Consider the following 15,894-nt stretch of genomic DNA (forward strand, 5'->3'; position numbering starts at 1 on the left):
TAAGGAATGATTGTATCAGTGTTACCCCTGCCCCCAGTGAGTTTCCATGGCCGAATGGCAATTTGAACCCAGGTTTTGTGAGTCCTAGTCCAGCATTCTACCCACCGCATTGCACTGGTTCTCAACAACAAGTGTTGGCCAAGGCAAGCAAGGAAGTCTTTAGGATCTCCTGGAGGTCCCATAATAATAAGGGCTGGTGGAGATCATTTTTAACAGACTTCCTCCAACCAAGTGCTACTATGAAGAAGGTCTTGTTCTTCTTGCCTGCCCACCGAAAAGAGCTTTTGAATATTTTTCTAGCTGTCCCTAGCATCCTCCATCCTCGATCCAGTGCATATCTATCCTTACCTCTTTCCCCAGCAAGCCAGCATATAAATAGCACTTGTTCCAACTGCTCCGATATTTCTGGTGACACTTCATATAAACCTCTTACAGATTCCTGTAGTTGGCAGGGAGTTTGGTTTGTGTTTTCTGCCAGGCAGAAACAGCTCATCGCTCACGGCTGACTTCAGCAAACTTGGCTCTGTAAAAATGCCTGCTGCTTCCTTCAGATAGGATGGGGTTCTTCTCCAACAGGGGTTCTTGATGACCTTAGTAAGAGTAGGGGCTTTGGCTTTTCTGCCTTTTACGGTGGGCTAGAGCTCAGGGATGGGCATCTGTCTCCATTTTTATTTCCTATTCTTTTTTAAGAAAAAGAATTTCAAATCACTTAAGAGGAATCCAGAATGAAATTCATGCCTCTACCAGCTTTACCCTAGTTTCTGGAAGGTGTGATATCAGGGAGGGAAAGAGTCACATCTTGGATTCCTTCCTGGGGGATTACCATGTTTTTTCCATGTATAAGACTATACTTTTGTCTAAAATCTTTAGACTAAAATTTGAGGGTCATCTTATACATGGAAGTAAGCTGAGGAGAGAACAAAAACAAGTGAAGGGGAAAGCAGGGATCAAAGTGAGCCTGCAGGGCTTTGATCCCTGTTTTCCCCTCCACTTGCTAAGCCTTAGCAAAAGGAAAGCAGGGATCAAAGTGCTGCAGGATGGCTTTGATCCTTACTTTCCCCTCTGCTTACTAAGTCCCATGGGGCTTAGCAAAAGGAGGGAGGAAGGATCAAAGCAAACCCATGGCTGTATAAGGGGGAAAGGGATCAAAATGATCAAGCAGTCATGGGATTGCTTTGATCCCTTTCCACCTCCTTTTGCTAAGTCCTGCGGGACTTATCACAAAGGGAGAAAGCAGGGATCAAAATGATCCTGCAGTGCTTTGACCCCTTTCCCCCTACACTTGCTAAGCCCCACTTAGATTTCTTAATTTTGGGTTAGAAAAGTGGGGGTTTCTTATACATGGGGACGTCTTATACATGAAAAAAAATATGGTAATTACTTCTGAAGTGACCTGAACATGATGGTTGGAGCTCCATTGTGGGTTCTAGCAGATGGGGTGCTAAATGGTTTTGAAATGTAACAATAATAATAAAAAAAGGAAACAGCAGACAGCTTTTGATATTGTTTAGTGGTGGAAAATGAGTTCTCTTGAAGAATCTTGTTTTTAGGTTAGATTGGTGACTCTGAACTTTGGTTCTCCAGAAGTTGTTGGACTTGAGTTCACAGAAGTCAACATGGCCGACCTTCAGAGTTTGCTTTGTCTTGGATTTACAACAATTAAATTTCCTCTTTTCTTCCTTCTCTGTTCTAGATCCGTATAACCAACCATAAGAAGAGCCTTGGCGATCCCTGTCTTCTCTTGTTGTGTGTCTATGAAGCAGAGGATGGCTAGAAACCCCAGTCCAACTTGGATGGCCATACCCTTTGGTCTGCTTTTCCTTGTCCAGGAAATCCATGGCTTCTTCTTGCCCAACACCACCGATTTGGAAAACATCCTCAGCAAATACCGGGACGAGCAACCCCATTCAAGGACAAAGAGAGCCATTTCCCACTCAGACAAAGAAGAGATCCTGATGCTCCATAATAAACTGAGGGGCCAAGTCTACCCCTCAGCCTCCAACATGGAATACATGGTGAGTTCAAAATGCAGAGCAAAGTTTAGCTTGGACTCCATTTCTATTATCTTGTCTGTTGAGTTATGCATCCGAATACACATCTGTGCCTGTATTTTCCACGTTCAGCCCTTGAAATTTCTAAATAAGTGCATATTGCACTTGGAAGCATTTTGGATCCAGATGTCTAACACTTGACATCTCTCTTAGATGGATTCATATCCTTTCTGTGCAGCACTTGCTGTCTTTTGCTTAAGTTAGCAATAGCTGTCTTTTTTTTCTTAACTGCTAGATAGCTCAGTTGTTTAAGTTCCTGGCTGGGGAGCCAAAGGTAGGGAGTTCAAATCCCCACCGTTCCTCCTTGACAGGAGCTGGACTTGATGACCTATAGGTTCCCTTCCAGCTCCGCAGTTCTAAGATGATGATGATGATTAAATATACAGCAGTGCAACTGTTTTCCAGCAATATTGGTTGACCTTAACTGCTGATTAGCTCAGTGGTTGAGGCATCTGGCTGCGGAGTCAGAGGTTGGGGGTTCGATTCCCTCACTGAACCTCCTTCATAGGGGGTGGACATGATGATCCATAGGGTCCCTTCTTAGCTCTGCAGTTCTATGTCTATTATTATCATGGAATCGTCTTTTCAAAAATGAATGGACAATGGATTACCTTTCCAGAGGAAAAGAATGGAGACCGACAAGGATGTCAGCATTACACAGAGTTACATTTTTGGCCTTTAGCTCCCATGATTATTCACCCTGTATGACCACTCTGGTTTTAGTTCATCTTACGAAGGAGGTAGAAGGTAGACAATAAACACACTGGCCAACCTCTTGTTGCAGAATGATGTGCATTGAACAACAATCATTCATGCAGTTCCCTTTCCCCGCTTAATAGGGTATCTATAGGTTGACCAAAAGTGCAAATCATTTTGCAGCTAGTGTGTATCTGGTCACATGAGAGACATACCAGCAAAGGGGGAATAGGTGGTGCAATTACTGCTGGGAAAAATCCCCCCCCCCCAAAAAAATCACATCACATACCAGTATCCTGAGATACATGTAATCAGAGGTATGCAGACAGGTGTTTTCTTGGGCTACAGAAACCGCTGGATTCTGAGAGCTGTAGTAAAACAACAACAACTGCACACCCCCAAATCTGCACACCTTTGTATGCCATGTATTCTCTGAGTGCTGAGTATGTAGCCGAAATGACGGCAATGAAGTCCCGCCACCAGGACCTGGTAAGTTCATTCTTTTGGACTAGAACTCCCTCAGTTCCATAGCCAGTGGAGGTATTCTGGGAATTGGTGTCCCTAAAGTAACTTTTCCAAGCTCCGGTTTTACTTAATATAAGAAGAGAAGGACCTCCTTGGGACTGCCATGGAGGGTGAGGTCTTCCAGGGCGGGCAGACCATGGTGGCCTCCATTTGTACATCCCTTAGACATGGCCTTCCCTTTGTTCTCCCTCAAAACCATATGCCAGTAACAAATTCCAGGACAAGGACCTGTTTGTTTATATGGTTTCCTGAAGCCGCTTCAGCTCAAATTGCATTTCCCTGAGTCATGGCAGCTGGAAAAGAGCTGTTAGTAGGTCAGGTCAGCCCCGGACTGGCCTTTGCATAGCTGAATTATTTGCTCCACATCTCTTTACTGTAAGAACCTATTCCCAGCATTCTGTGTGCAGCTCAAATAGCCCAGGCATGAAAGCCAACGGCGGGGCTGTGCAGATGAGGGGTTGTGTTTAGTCCTAGATTCCTCTGCACACAGAGATGAGGTAAAAGTAGGTGGTCAGTGCTTGAACTGTGCATAGGATCCCTAAACATAAACGAAAGCCAGTATGGTGTACATATGTGGTCCCCAATGTTTGCTCATCCAGATGTTTAGTTCCCAGACCCTAACCAGCATGGCCAGTGGTCAAGGGCGCTGGGAGTGGGACATCTGATGGTTCAACGGCTGAGAACCATTTGGACAGCTATTTTGTGATGCATTAACAGAAATATACCATGGTTTCCAAATCCTGTAAGGTTCCCCTCTATTCAGCACTGGTTAAGCTTCATCTAGAGTACTGTGTCTATTTCTGGACCCCGCACTTTAAGAAGGACTTTAAGAAGGATGCCAACAAGCAGGAGGACAACAAGGATGATCAGGGGACTGGAAAACTAGCCCCATGAAGAAAGACTGAAAGAATTGGGCATGTTTAGCTTTGAGAGAGGAAGACTGAGCAGAGATATGATAGCACTTTCCAAATATTTGAAAGGTAGCCATTAAGAGGAAGGACAAGATTTGTTCTTGGTCATCCCAGAACACAAGATATGTAATAAACGGGCTCCAGATTTTGGCTGAAAATCAGAAAAAAACACTTCTTAACTGTTAGAGCAGTATTTTATTTATTTATTTATTTATTTGATTTTTATCCTGCCTATCTGGACCAACAGTCCACTCTAGGCGGCTTCCAGTATAAAATCAGAAAGTAAAAACACTGTCAGGTACATAATAATACAAATTATTATACAACAATCGACTCAATTACCTCGGGAGGTGGTGAGCACTCCAATACTGGAAGCATTCAAGAGAAAATTGAGCAACTGTCTGTAAGACCTACTTTGATTTGAATTCCTGCCCCGAGCAGGGAGCTGCATTTGATGGCCTTACAGGCCTCTTATAACCCCATTATTCTATGACAAACCTCTTACTTTTTAGGAAGCGGAGGTAACAAAGAGGAAAAGTAAACACATTTATCTCATTCTTGGTGCTTTGCAATCTGTCTTCTTGTATTGTCAATGAGAGGAAGATGTATAAATCCTATCTGAGAAGTAAGCATTTGTTATCCCTGCTATTTTTTTTTTTTTTTTTTTTATATTTATGTGGAAATCTTGAGACTTTTAGAGGAACGTCCTACTGACTTAGGGCCAGTTTTCCACAGATCAACAAACATGATTTAAAGCTAATCAGAAGCTAACTTGAGCAAGACTGTAACAAAGGCATGCGGATGTGTCATTTGAAGACAGAATACCTAATTTGATGCTAGGTCCATTCTGAGCACAGAGAAGAAAGCAGAGATACATTCCAAAAGAAGCAAAGTGTGGTGCTTAAATACTGTCTCATAGCTGTTAAAGCATTCTCTGGGCAGTTTACAATTTAATTATGCAGAAACAAGCAAGTTTTGGGGACCTCGGTCATAGATGTCATTTTAAAGGGTGGAAATATTACAACAATCTTAACCTCTAAACCCTAGAATAACTGTATGGATGTTGGAGTGCATCTACACTACCCAGTTATTGCAGCTTGATAGCACTTTAAGCATCCTGACTACATCCTACATAATCCTGGGGCTTAGGATTCGTGCTGGAGAACTTTGGGCTCCTGAACTAGAGCCCATAATCCTATTGACATCAACAAACTTCAAATCCCAGCATTCTTTAACACAGGGCCCTGGCAGCTAAAGTGCTATCAAACTGCCATCACTCTAGAGCACAGTCTTTATTGCAATACTGCAATTTAACTTCTGTGCCACAAGGCTCTAGAAACTACGCAGTTGCTATATATATATGGGAAGACATGGAAAAGCTGCTTTTAAGAAAGAGGACACAAAGAGTCATCCAACTCAACTGTAAACCTTCAGAATCAGTCAGCAGACATGAGCAGCACCTATGCTGGCTGTGAAATTCTCTGTATGGTAGTTCTTAAAAAGTCACTTTTACTTTCCCTGCCATGAAACGGCCTCATATGGAATGTAACTGCTTGATCTTTTGATCCTGGGCATTGTCTCTTGTAAAAATGTTTCAGGGATGGAGAATTCTGGCTACCTGATGCAAAATTAAAGCTGGAATCTTCTGAATGCAAAGTATAAACAATTCCACTGAGCAGTAGACCTTGGAATAACTATGATCATTTGAATGTAGTTGGCAATTTTGTGCACAAATGATTCTGCTTTTGCTAATTGTAAAGAAAGAGAAGGAGGTATTCTTGAAAGCCACATTTACCATTTTTGGGTCACTCTCACTGTCCCATACAATCAGCTCAGCTTAAGGTTCCCAGCCTGACTCACTCCGGGTTCCAGAGTTGATAAATGCTAAAAGGGAGACCATCTCCTTTAGGTGGAAATTCTTTGGGGCTTTGCTTTACAAAGGTCTCCCAAGCTATTGTTCAGAGGAAAGGCAGAAAATCTGTTGCAGCAGCCTTCTGAAAAAAAAAAAAAAGCCAACCAAAAATGTTGACACAAACTAAGCTAAACGGTATAGCATTGCAATGTCAAGGCAAAACAAAGTAAAAAGTCAGAGAAAAGCAGAAGTGAAACAAAAACAAGAGAAAAAAATGAAGCAGGCAGCCTTGGGCTCAGTCCTTCCTGCACAGCATGCAGTGCTGCGGCTTTTGGCAAGGGAGGCTGTTCAGAGCGAGGGCAAAAAAAGAGGAATGCTGGCACTCTGAATTGACTTTGAAGGACTGCCATTATTTTCAAATCTGATGGGCCATAGTAATATTATTGTTGCGTCATGAGCCAGATCCCTTTTGCGGGGAGGGGAGAGAAATGTTCTGTCTGTTTTTTCTTTAAAATGCTATAACAACAAAGAGTCTTCAAGCAGAATGAAAGAGGCAAGCAGTGGTAGATTTGGGGAAGACATATGTGCCTCCTCCAAAACACTGCTTTTCTCCCCCCCCCCAAATCATTTCCACTGTGCAACCCTTCCAAAACTTGTTGTTGGTTTAAATATCCCATTAACCCTTGTCAGCACAGACGGTGAAGGATGATGGGACTTGTAGTCCAAGGACAGTTGGAGCACCACAGTACTCCCCACCCCCCCATACACTAAATTCTGGCTTTTGAATTCATTGCTTTTTTAAAAAATAAAAATAAATCTCAGCATTGACTGCAAGAAGGATGTCAAATGGTTTGTGAAATATGCCGTCAGTGTGTCCTTACTGCAAGTGCATGACACGGGGCTGATCCTGTCCGTAGAGGCCAGCTGCAAGCCTATTCAGGACCCACAATTATTTAATTGAGCTGAGAAGCTGTCCTGAGCCATACGAGGGAGGGAGCGGGCCTGCCGCCTCTCTGAAAGTCAACACAAAGTTAAGCGAGGAAGCTGACCATATTTTCCTTGGCATTCTGGGTCCTCTCAGCTCACTCCTACGGCCGTAAGACTGTACAGGCCAATGTCTATTTACTTGCTACCTCATGTTTGGCTTTGCTCAATGCGTTTGTCTCATGTGTGTTTTCCTTTTTCCTTTTTCTGGGAGCCGTGGGCAAAGAACCTCACAGACCCTGCTGGAAGGCCAGCCCCCAAACGGCTCTCCTGGGACTGGCTCATAATCTGCCTTTCATCGGATCCTATTTACCTAATAGGGTTTGGAAATCTTCATGCAGAACTTCAGAATACAAGCAGCACTTTGAAGTCCTTTGTTGTTTTCCTATTTGTTTATTTTTACCGTAATGGCGTGTGTGAACCACCCACCCGCCCTCTCTGGTGGACCTTGGGTGCTTTTAAGACAAGGGGCCCCTCTTGGGAGAGGATTGAGCAAATGATTTGATGGTCTACACGTCTTGGAGCAAACATTTCCAACTCCAGTCAGTGCTAATTTGAAGTCAGTTTTGAGAGTTCTTGGCTTGGTTTTGCCCTCTCCCTCTCTCTTTCCTTATGCCATGCGTTGGCAATGAAAAGCCACACCACCCAAGTTAAGTGTGGACTTAGATGACCTGGACGGCCCTCCCAGCTGCCAGACATGCTGCTACCTTACTCTGGTGTGAGTCAGCTTGGGAGAAAAACAACTTATTTGGATTACTACAACATCCAGCATCCTCCAATGGCTAATCTGGAATGCTGTATTGCTTGCTTTGACTACAATGTCCAGCGTTCCTTAACCAGATTAGCCACTGGAAGATGCTGGATGTCAATGCTGATGTGGCAACCTTAAACATGGGTTTACATCCAATCCTTGGCTTTTGACACAGGCAACTATTAATTATAAAAATGGAGCAGCCTTTGAGACGTGGCTTTAACCCAGGATGCTAGAATTTCTTGGCTTGAGGGTGGTCACCAAAGAAGAATTAAAGCGAACAAATAAAGACCCAGGAATTACAGAACTCATAAAATGCACAAAACTAGGATACGTTGGCTATTTAATGTGAAACGAAAAGTATTACTGGCTTTTACAGCTGATCATTCAGGGGAGAAGAAGTGCAGGGATGAGAAAAATGGCTGAAATTCTGCTGCGTAGTCTTTTTTGGACCTACACACTAGAGTACGTCCGTTGAATCAGTGGGGATTTGGTGAATCAACTCTTCTGTAAATTCCATTGATCCAAATGGGCCTACTCTGGTTGTACTTACTTTAGTGTAGCAAGTCACAAGACTAGAGTAGGCCCATCTGAATCCATGGAACCTATGGAGGAAGTGACTCACCAACCCCCCCTGATTCAATGGGCTTACTGTAGTGTGACTTGCTATGGTAAGCAATAGGATTTCAGCCATGGGCTGAAGAACAAAGAGCTATCAACACATCCATGTTAAAACTGTTACATCCAAAGTCCATATCGGCATTATTTCATCCAAACTCCAGCAAGAAAAGACGAGCAAGAATTACTTGCAGACAGGAGCACTGAAATGAAATGAAGAGAAGGAAATGAATGAACTAATGACAAATGAAAATCAAAACAGACGAAAACAGAAATGTGTTTAAAATGAAATGAGTGAAATTGTTTTCAGAAGGAAAACAACGGAATAATTATGCTCCAGTAAACAGAGACTACTTTCTTGGCAGGGCTTTTACTGAAGTGCTGAACTGATCTGACTCTGCAGCTGTCATTTGCGCCTGGTCAAAACAAAGTCCGTCCAGAATTCGCTGCCATGTTTATCACGTCAGGAGAGCTATACTGTTGCCCAAGAGAGCCTTCCACTCAGTTTGGAATTTGGGGACATGGAGAGTTGCGAGCTTGCCATGTTCTATAAGATGAATAGGAAGTTAATTTTGTAATTTGCGATTTGGCAGCCTTCCCTCTCGGGCCAGATGTGAGAGGGGCACATTCTCCACAACATTACCGGCCAACAAATAAAATAGGCCCACATACCACTTCATAATTCAGAGACTTGGACTTCTAGTAGGTGTTAATGGTTCCATCACTGGATGGTAGTCAATACAGTAGGAGGAAGCAAAAGCTAAGCAATTTGATTCATATAATTCAGTTGTTGCTTGGGCTGCCTTCTGCTGCATTGACATATAATGGAGAGGAATCGATTTAAGGACATTGGATTTATCAACAGGAAAGGAAGCTGGGAATTGACTATTAAAAGCTATCCTTTCACCTGGAATCTCTTTGTTATGAGATCAACGAGAATGAGGGATGTAACCTAACTTGTTTCATTCCGGCTTTGGAGTTGAGCCAGAGTGAGCATTTTCCCCCACTGCAAAACGAGGAGAGTTGGTTTGTTGAGTCTTGGCAGATTCTGCACATTTGTAAGAGTGACTTCTGTGCATTTCAGTTGATGTACAAAATTCAAACTTTGGTCGTGGATGCTTTGTTGGAAATTGCACTGTCAGCATTACCTTCTTGACTGAAATTCACATATGCTATGGAACAGTGGTTCCCAGCCTCTGGTCGCCAGATGTTCTTGTGTTGGCCGGGATTTCTGGGGGGTGTAGTCTAAGAACACCTGGGGACCCAAGATTGGGGACCAACTCTATAGAAGACTTGTTGATGCTCTACACTGGCAGTTTCACTTTCGTAGGTCTTGCCTGGAGGCTTCATTGTGACTGGAACGTCTACGTAGCTAAGGTTCCTCTATTTCTCACAGCCCATGAATTGTGTGTTATTTCTTCTTTCTTTCATGTAGAGGTGGGACGATGAGCTGGAGAGATCAGCTGAGTCCTGGGCCCATCAATGCATTTGGGATCATGGACCTGCCACCCTTCTAATGTCGATTGGACAAAATCTGGGAGTTCACTGGGGCAGGTAAGAGCAGTGCGGTCTCTATCATGTCTCAGTGAGGCCCTTTTCATGTCTCTTAAGCAAACCTTGCTGGGATGGGATTCGTTTTACTAAAAGGCTGATGCCGAGAGGACATTTTATTTTGGAAAGATTTTAATTTTGCAAATGCCTTGCAAAGAACCGCATGCTGGATTAAACCAAAACCCCTTCTGATCCACCTACTTGTTTTCCATGTTGGCAAAAGAGATGTTTCTGAGACACCTTCCCCCCCCCCCCCCCCCGGTGTGGCAGGAACTTTTGGAGGCTGGCGTTGTACGATGCAGTAAATGAACTTCTGTAGTTATATTTTGAAAGTTAGTTTTCCTTTTTAATCAAAAGCATTTTGAGAAGAAGGTCTGATGTTTCAACTCTATTCTCCAATCAATCCTTAAAAGAAAAACAGCAAATGTAGCAAGTAGTGTTAAAAAGTAACTAAATTTGTTTAGAGTGAATTGCTTTTTGCGAAGTGTTGGGGGGAGAAAAAGATGATAAAATGCTTTTGCAAAGTGATTTCCTAAGCTATGGTTAATGCAGCTACCAGGAAATGACGCAGATGTCACTGGAAGAACATAAGGCCCTCTGGAATCTCAGTAGCAAAACAGAAGCCAGGGTATTGCATTGAGAAACCATATTTGGTGTCTGAATGTTATGTTCAAATTGCTGCTTAATCTTCTCTCTCTCTCTCTCTTTTTGTCATTCCCGGTATAGCTTGAATCTTCCTCTCTACTAGAACAAACTGTTTTGTATCCATTCCCCTACTTATAAGCACATAATGTGGGTTCAGGAGGGTGCTTTATATAATACGGATTGAACATTTCTTCCTCAGCTTTCAGCCAGGATAAGAAACAGGGCTTGTTTATCCAGCTGCCTGTTTTCGCCAGCTTTTAATGGGAAGAACTGGCCAGCAACACACCTTAACTGGCATTTGGGCCGAGCTCCAAGACACAGTTTCAACCCAGGGGTTATATCGCCCATGTCACAACACCACCCAAATGGAAATCTAAGAGCAATAACAACAATGAAGGCAAAAACCCCAGTGGACAGGCTGGGAGAGAGAGAAACCCCCCCCTTTTTTTTGTGCAGAAGGCGTACTTTTCCCCCTTAGTTGTGAAAAAGTGTGTGTAGGTCTCAGAGAACCATCTCAGACCTCAAGGAATTGTTGTCCTTCTGTGGGGCTCCAGATAGAGTGAGCAGCATTGGATGAAAAAAACATTTTATTTTTGCAGTGTGAGATGACTTCCTTCCTTCTATCCATCATCAGCTCCTTTGTCCCTCCCTCCCTCCCTCCCTTCTATCCATCATCAGCTCCTTCCTTCCTTCCTTTCTGCCTTCCTGCCTTCCTACCTTCCTGCCTTCCTGCCTTCCTGCCTTCTATCCATCATCAGCTCCTTCTTTCCTCCCTCCCTTCTATCCATCATCAGCTCCTTCCTTCCTTCCTTCCTTCCTTCCTTCCTTCCTTCCTTCCTTCCTTCCTTCCTTCCTTCCTTCCTTCCTTCCTTCTTCACATTTCAACATACCAAACCAAACAGTTTCACAACAGTCGTACAAACATTCATGTAGGTACAGCACTGGAGTAAAGCTTATCACTTGCGGTGTTTAGGACCCTTTTGAGTTTATAACTAGAGATAGGCACAAAACGAACCATAAAGTAACCGACCCCCCCCACACACACACACAAATTGGGCCATTGTGTGGTTTATTTCAGGGTGCTTCAGGGAAATACAGCTGCCCAGAATGAAACAAAATGCCGAACTATTGTCAGTGTTGGCGATTAGTACATGTGCTATAACTCAGACATCCCATATCCAATCTGTGCCAAATTTGTAGTGACTCTTGGGCTGATGCTTCTTCCCACTACCTCCAGGTTTGGTGAAGATTCGATTTGGGACACCCGAATTCTAGCCCCCAAAGCAGGTCCTCCCAGGGGAGTGCTCTTTGGCCATTTGCTCTCCATGGAGCCTGGGTGCCCGAGGGCTTCCTCTTTAGATCCCCTCCCATTGATCTTGGCTTTCTGGTCTGCCAGCATTGGCCTCTTTCGGCCACTGGCATCAAAGCAAAGCGCAGAGCACCAGTGGCTTCTTTCAGGAACCACCCGCTTGCCGAAACCCTGTTGCAGCTGCACAAGGCTTGGGAGGGACTCTCCCACCACCATGACAATGCTTGCTGGCCCTGGGACATCACAAGGACTAGCGCCTTGATCTTTTTCTCTGGAATCCCGGGGAACAGCATGCTGAGCACAAAGCTTCTCAAATACCCTGAAATGAGAGAGCCACGAGAAGCTTAAGGCCTGGCCTTTGATGATGAGCTGCTCTTGAATCCCAAAATAAAACTTAAAAATAAAATTCAAAGTATGAATTTGCAGAGCACACATAAAATGCAACCTGAATTTTCGATAGCAATACACAGGCCCTTATTTAGCCTGTATTCAAAACACTGAAAGAAACTGTCAGCACACTCTCCAGATACTGAACAAATTCTTCATGCTTATATGATTTTCCCCCCAATCCTTTGGCCATTTTTTATTGATTTACATAATTTATTCAGGTTTCGCCATTCGTGGAGAGAACAAACAAGCACTGTGTGTCCTGCTAGTTCCACCTTCGAAAACTCAGAATTTTGTTCAGCCACAATCCTCTGGTTTCTGAAATTCAAGCAAGCATAAACAGATTTTTTTTGTGTGTGTGCATTCATGAGGGCTAGGTTCCTGCTTGATCCTTTATCTTTCTTTCTTTTGTGTGCTGTCAGATCAGTTCTGACTTATGGAGACCCTTCTTTTCAGGATTTTCTAGGTAGAGATGGCTAAGATGTAGTCTACCATTCTTTTCTGGCTCCTTTCCTGGGAGCATCTCCTCTTATCTGAGAATTGAACTCCTAACCTCTGGCTCCACAGCCAGATACTTAACTCACTGAGCTATCTAGCCAGCCTAATGGCTATAGAATCTCCAAAACCAGGCCACTATCAGCTGGGGGGCAACAGTGGGAAAAACTACTCCCCTCAAAAAAAAATAATTGTGTTTTCCTGAAGCATCTGTTTGCCTGCTATGGGGAACAGGAAGCTGACGTTGGTCTTTGGTCTCATCCCATAAGGCTATTACAATCTTTGAGTTGTGGCTGCTTGGAACTGAGGGAGATAAGATAAAAATAATAGGAGACACCTTTCTTTTCCTCCATTACCTGTTCTTTTCAGTATTCTATGTCAAACCAGAATATGCTTCTGTTTTCTTTAGGTACCGCGCTCCAGCTTTCCATGTCCAGTCATGGTATGATGAAGTGAAAGATTATACCTATCCCTATCCTCATGAATGCAACCCATGGTGTCCAGAGAGATGCTCAGGAGCAATGTGTACTCATTACACACAGGTAAAGCTATACCACCTTGCCAGTGTGCAGACTATACCATCCCCGTGAATGCATTTAGTCTTGCCTGATTTTGGAAGCTAAGCAAGAGGAGGGGTGGAGAGGAGACAACCAAAGAATATCAGATAGGGATAGGAGAGACTATTGCCTAGAATAATCTATCCATCCATCCGTCTGTCCATCCGTCCGTCCCTTCCTCCCTCCCTCCCTCCATCGCTTCCCTGGAAATAAGACAGGGTCTTATATTAATTTTTGCTCCAAAAATGCACTAGGGCTTATTTTCAGGGGATGCTTTATTTTTTTCAAATACAATGTATGTTTATTCAAATACAGTCACGTGATCTTCTTCGGGTTGCTGCCCAATGGTGGATGCTGGGCTTTCACTTAACTAGGTCTTATTTTTCGGGGAGGGCTTATATTAGAAGCATCCTGAAAAATCATACTAGGACTTATTTTCAGGTTTGGTCTTATTTTCAGGGAAACAAGGTATATCTCTCCCTCCCTCTCTCTCTCTCTCCCTCCCTCCCTCCCTACATCTATCTATCTATCTATCTATCTATCTATCTATCTATCTATCTATCTATCTATCTATCTATCTATCTATCTATCTATCTATCTATCTATCTATCTATCTATCTATCTATCTATCTATCTATCTATCTATCCATCCATCCATCCATCCATCCATCCATCCATCCATCCATCCATCCATCCATCCATCCATCCATCCATCCATCCATCCTTTTGCAAGGGAAATATTTATCTTTTATGGCCCATTTTCAAGATGGCTATTTATTTTGGGTGGTGATGGGAACTAAGCTACCTTTCCTCCTTCCAGAAATTTGTTCCTTGGCAGTAGTTCATTCATCTCCTGTTATAAATGTCCAGCTGTTCCAAAAATTAATCTGGAGACACAGAGTGTGGTGTGTGTGTGTGTGTGTGTGTGAGGCTGGAAAAGGAGCATCTAAACAATCCCTCCGCTCCCTCCGTGGGCCTCCAGAGATGAAGGAAGAGCCCCAAGGAGCATCCTTTTGAATGCGTTTGGATTGAAGCTCTTTTGGCAAGGCTTGTCTTGATGTGGTGGAACTTTTTACATTCCTAAGGAAAACAGAAAGGAGCACCACGTAATGGGTTGGAACTTCCTAGGTCTTCCAAGATGTCTGCCAGACTTAGGTTTAGCTGTGAAAAGAGATTGCTCTACCCAAGGGAACTAATCCAGGGATGGTAAGCTTGAACCTATGTGTCTTTTCCCAGATTGTCTGGGCCACGACAAATAAAGTTGGCTGCGCTGTGAACGTCTGCGCGAGGATGGACGTGTGGGGTGAAGTCTGGGAGAATGCCGTCTATCTGGTCTGCAACTATTCTCCCAAGTAAGGATGCAAGATGAGATTCGTTCTTTCTCTTTCAATAGTTCCCTTTGGAGCAAGGTTTCTAATAGCCCTTCTAGTAGTGGTGAATTGACCTTTGAAAAGTTACTTTTTCAAGCACTAATTGGAAAAGTTTGTTTATGGGACTCCTGAGTCCTCTAATAGTCATGTTGGCTGCAAGGTTTGGGGAGCTGTAGGTAAAAAAGAAGTAATTTTTTTAAATAGTAGTACTGGTGATGATGATGATGGTGATATTAGTATAACAGAGAAAAATTACTTAAGGCAGTGAAAATGGAGAATATTTTGAAAACAACAGAAACAAAGGCAGAATATAAGAAACAACAATTTGAAAATATTTTTTTATGAAAACAAACAAACAAAACCATTATATATGGACAACATCTAAAAAATAAAGCATTACAATAAAACTCTGAGGCCCATTAAGAAAGAACTGCAGGCTTGATTTTTGCTGCACAAAAACAAGCACTCTAAACTAATGTTATGAAAGCTAAGATCCAAGGAATTAGTGCTAACAGCAAATATCAACTTTGCCAAGAAAAAGATGAAACTGTGTCACTCCTTATCTGTGAATGTCCAAAGATTGCACAAACAGATTACCAAATTAGACATGACAGAGTGGCAAAATTAGTATACTGGTCTTTATGCAAAAAATATAACTTACCACCCTCCTAAACCTCATGGGAATATCAGGTGGAGAAGGTGTCAGAAAATGATGGTCACAATCCTATGGGATTTCCAGATTCAAACAGATAGACAGTTTGAACATAACACACCAGACATAGTAGTAATAGAAGAAATGTCTGTATAACTGACATTACAGTTCCAGGAGATGCCAGATTTGAAGATTAAGAATTAGAAAAACTTAGCAAAACACAGTGACCTGGCAACTGAAACATCTTGCTTCGGGTTGAAACATAACCTCAGTGGTCCCCATCATCATTGGGGCTTTGGGAACAATGTCAAGAAATTTCACACAGTACTATAAGCAATTGCAGGTCTCAGAAATCACACCATCATCAGAGCTACAAAAAAGGGCAATATTAGGAACAGTATACATACTGCACTGATATTTAACAGATACTTAGGTTTTCGGTTAAAACTTTATAATCTGTTATATAATATCAGTCAATGTTTTTAGAATTTGGACCGGGTTTGGTGCTTTTGAATCATCATCATCATCATCATCATCATC

General features: G+C 42.9%; 1 protein-coding gene across 4 annotated transcripts in view; it reads left to right on the forward strand.

Annotated features, from left to right (window-relative positions):
• Positions 1-15,894, forward strand: part of CRISPLD2 (cysteine rich secretory protein LCCL domain containing 2) — a 50,100-nt gene that overhangs the window by 10,330 nt on the left and 23,876 nt on the right. For all 4 annotated transcript variants that reach the window (XM_072980456.2, XM_072980454.2, XM_078380493.1 and 1 more), the window contains exons 2-5: positions 1,694-2,015; positions 9,824-9,942; positions 13,185-13,317; positions 14,569-14,684. In XM_072980456.2, coding sequence (XP_072836557.2) covers positions 1,755-2,015; positions 9,824-9,942; positions 13,185-13,317; positions 14,569-14,684 — 629 coding nt within the window. In that variant the 5' untranslated portion in view covers positions 1,694-1,754. The remainder of the gene's footprint in view (positions 1-1,693; positions 2,016-9,823; positions 9,943-13,184; positions 13,318-14,568; positions 14,685-15,894) is intronic.

The sequence above is a fragment of the Pogona vitticeps genome, chromosome 10, assembly GCF_051106095.1.
Source record: "Pogona vitticeps strain Pit_001003342236 chromosome 10, PviZW2.1, whole genome shotgun sequence".
NCBI lineage: Eukaryota > Metazoa > Chordata > Lepidosauria > Squamata > Agamidae > Pogona > Pogona vitticeps.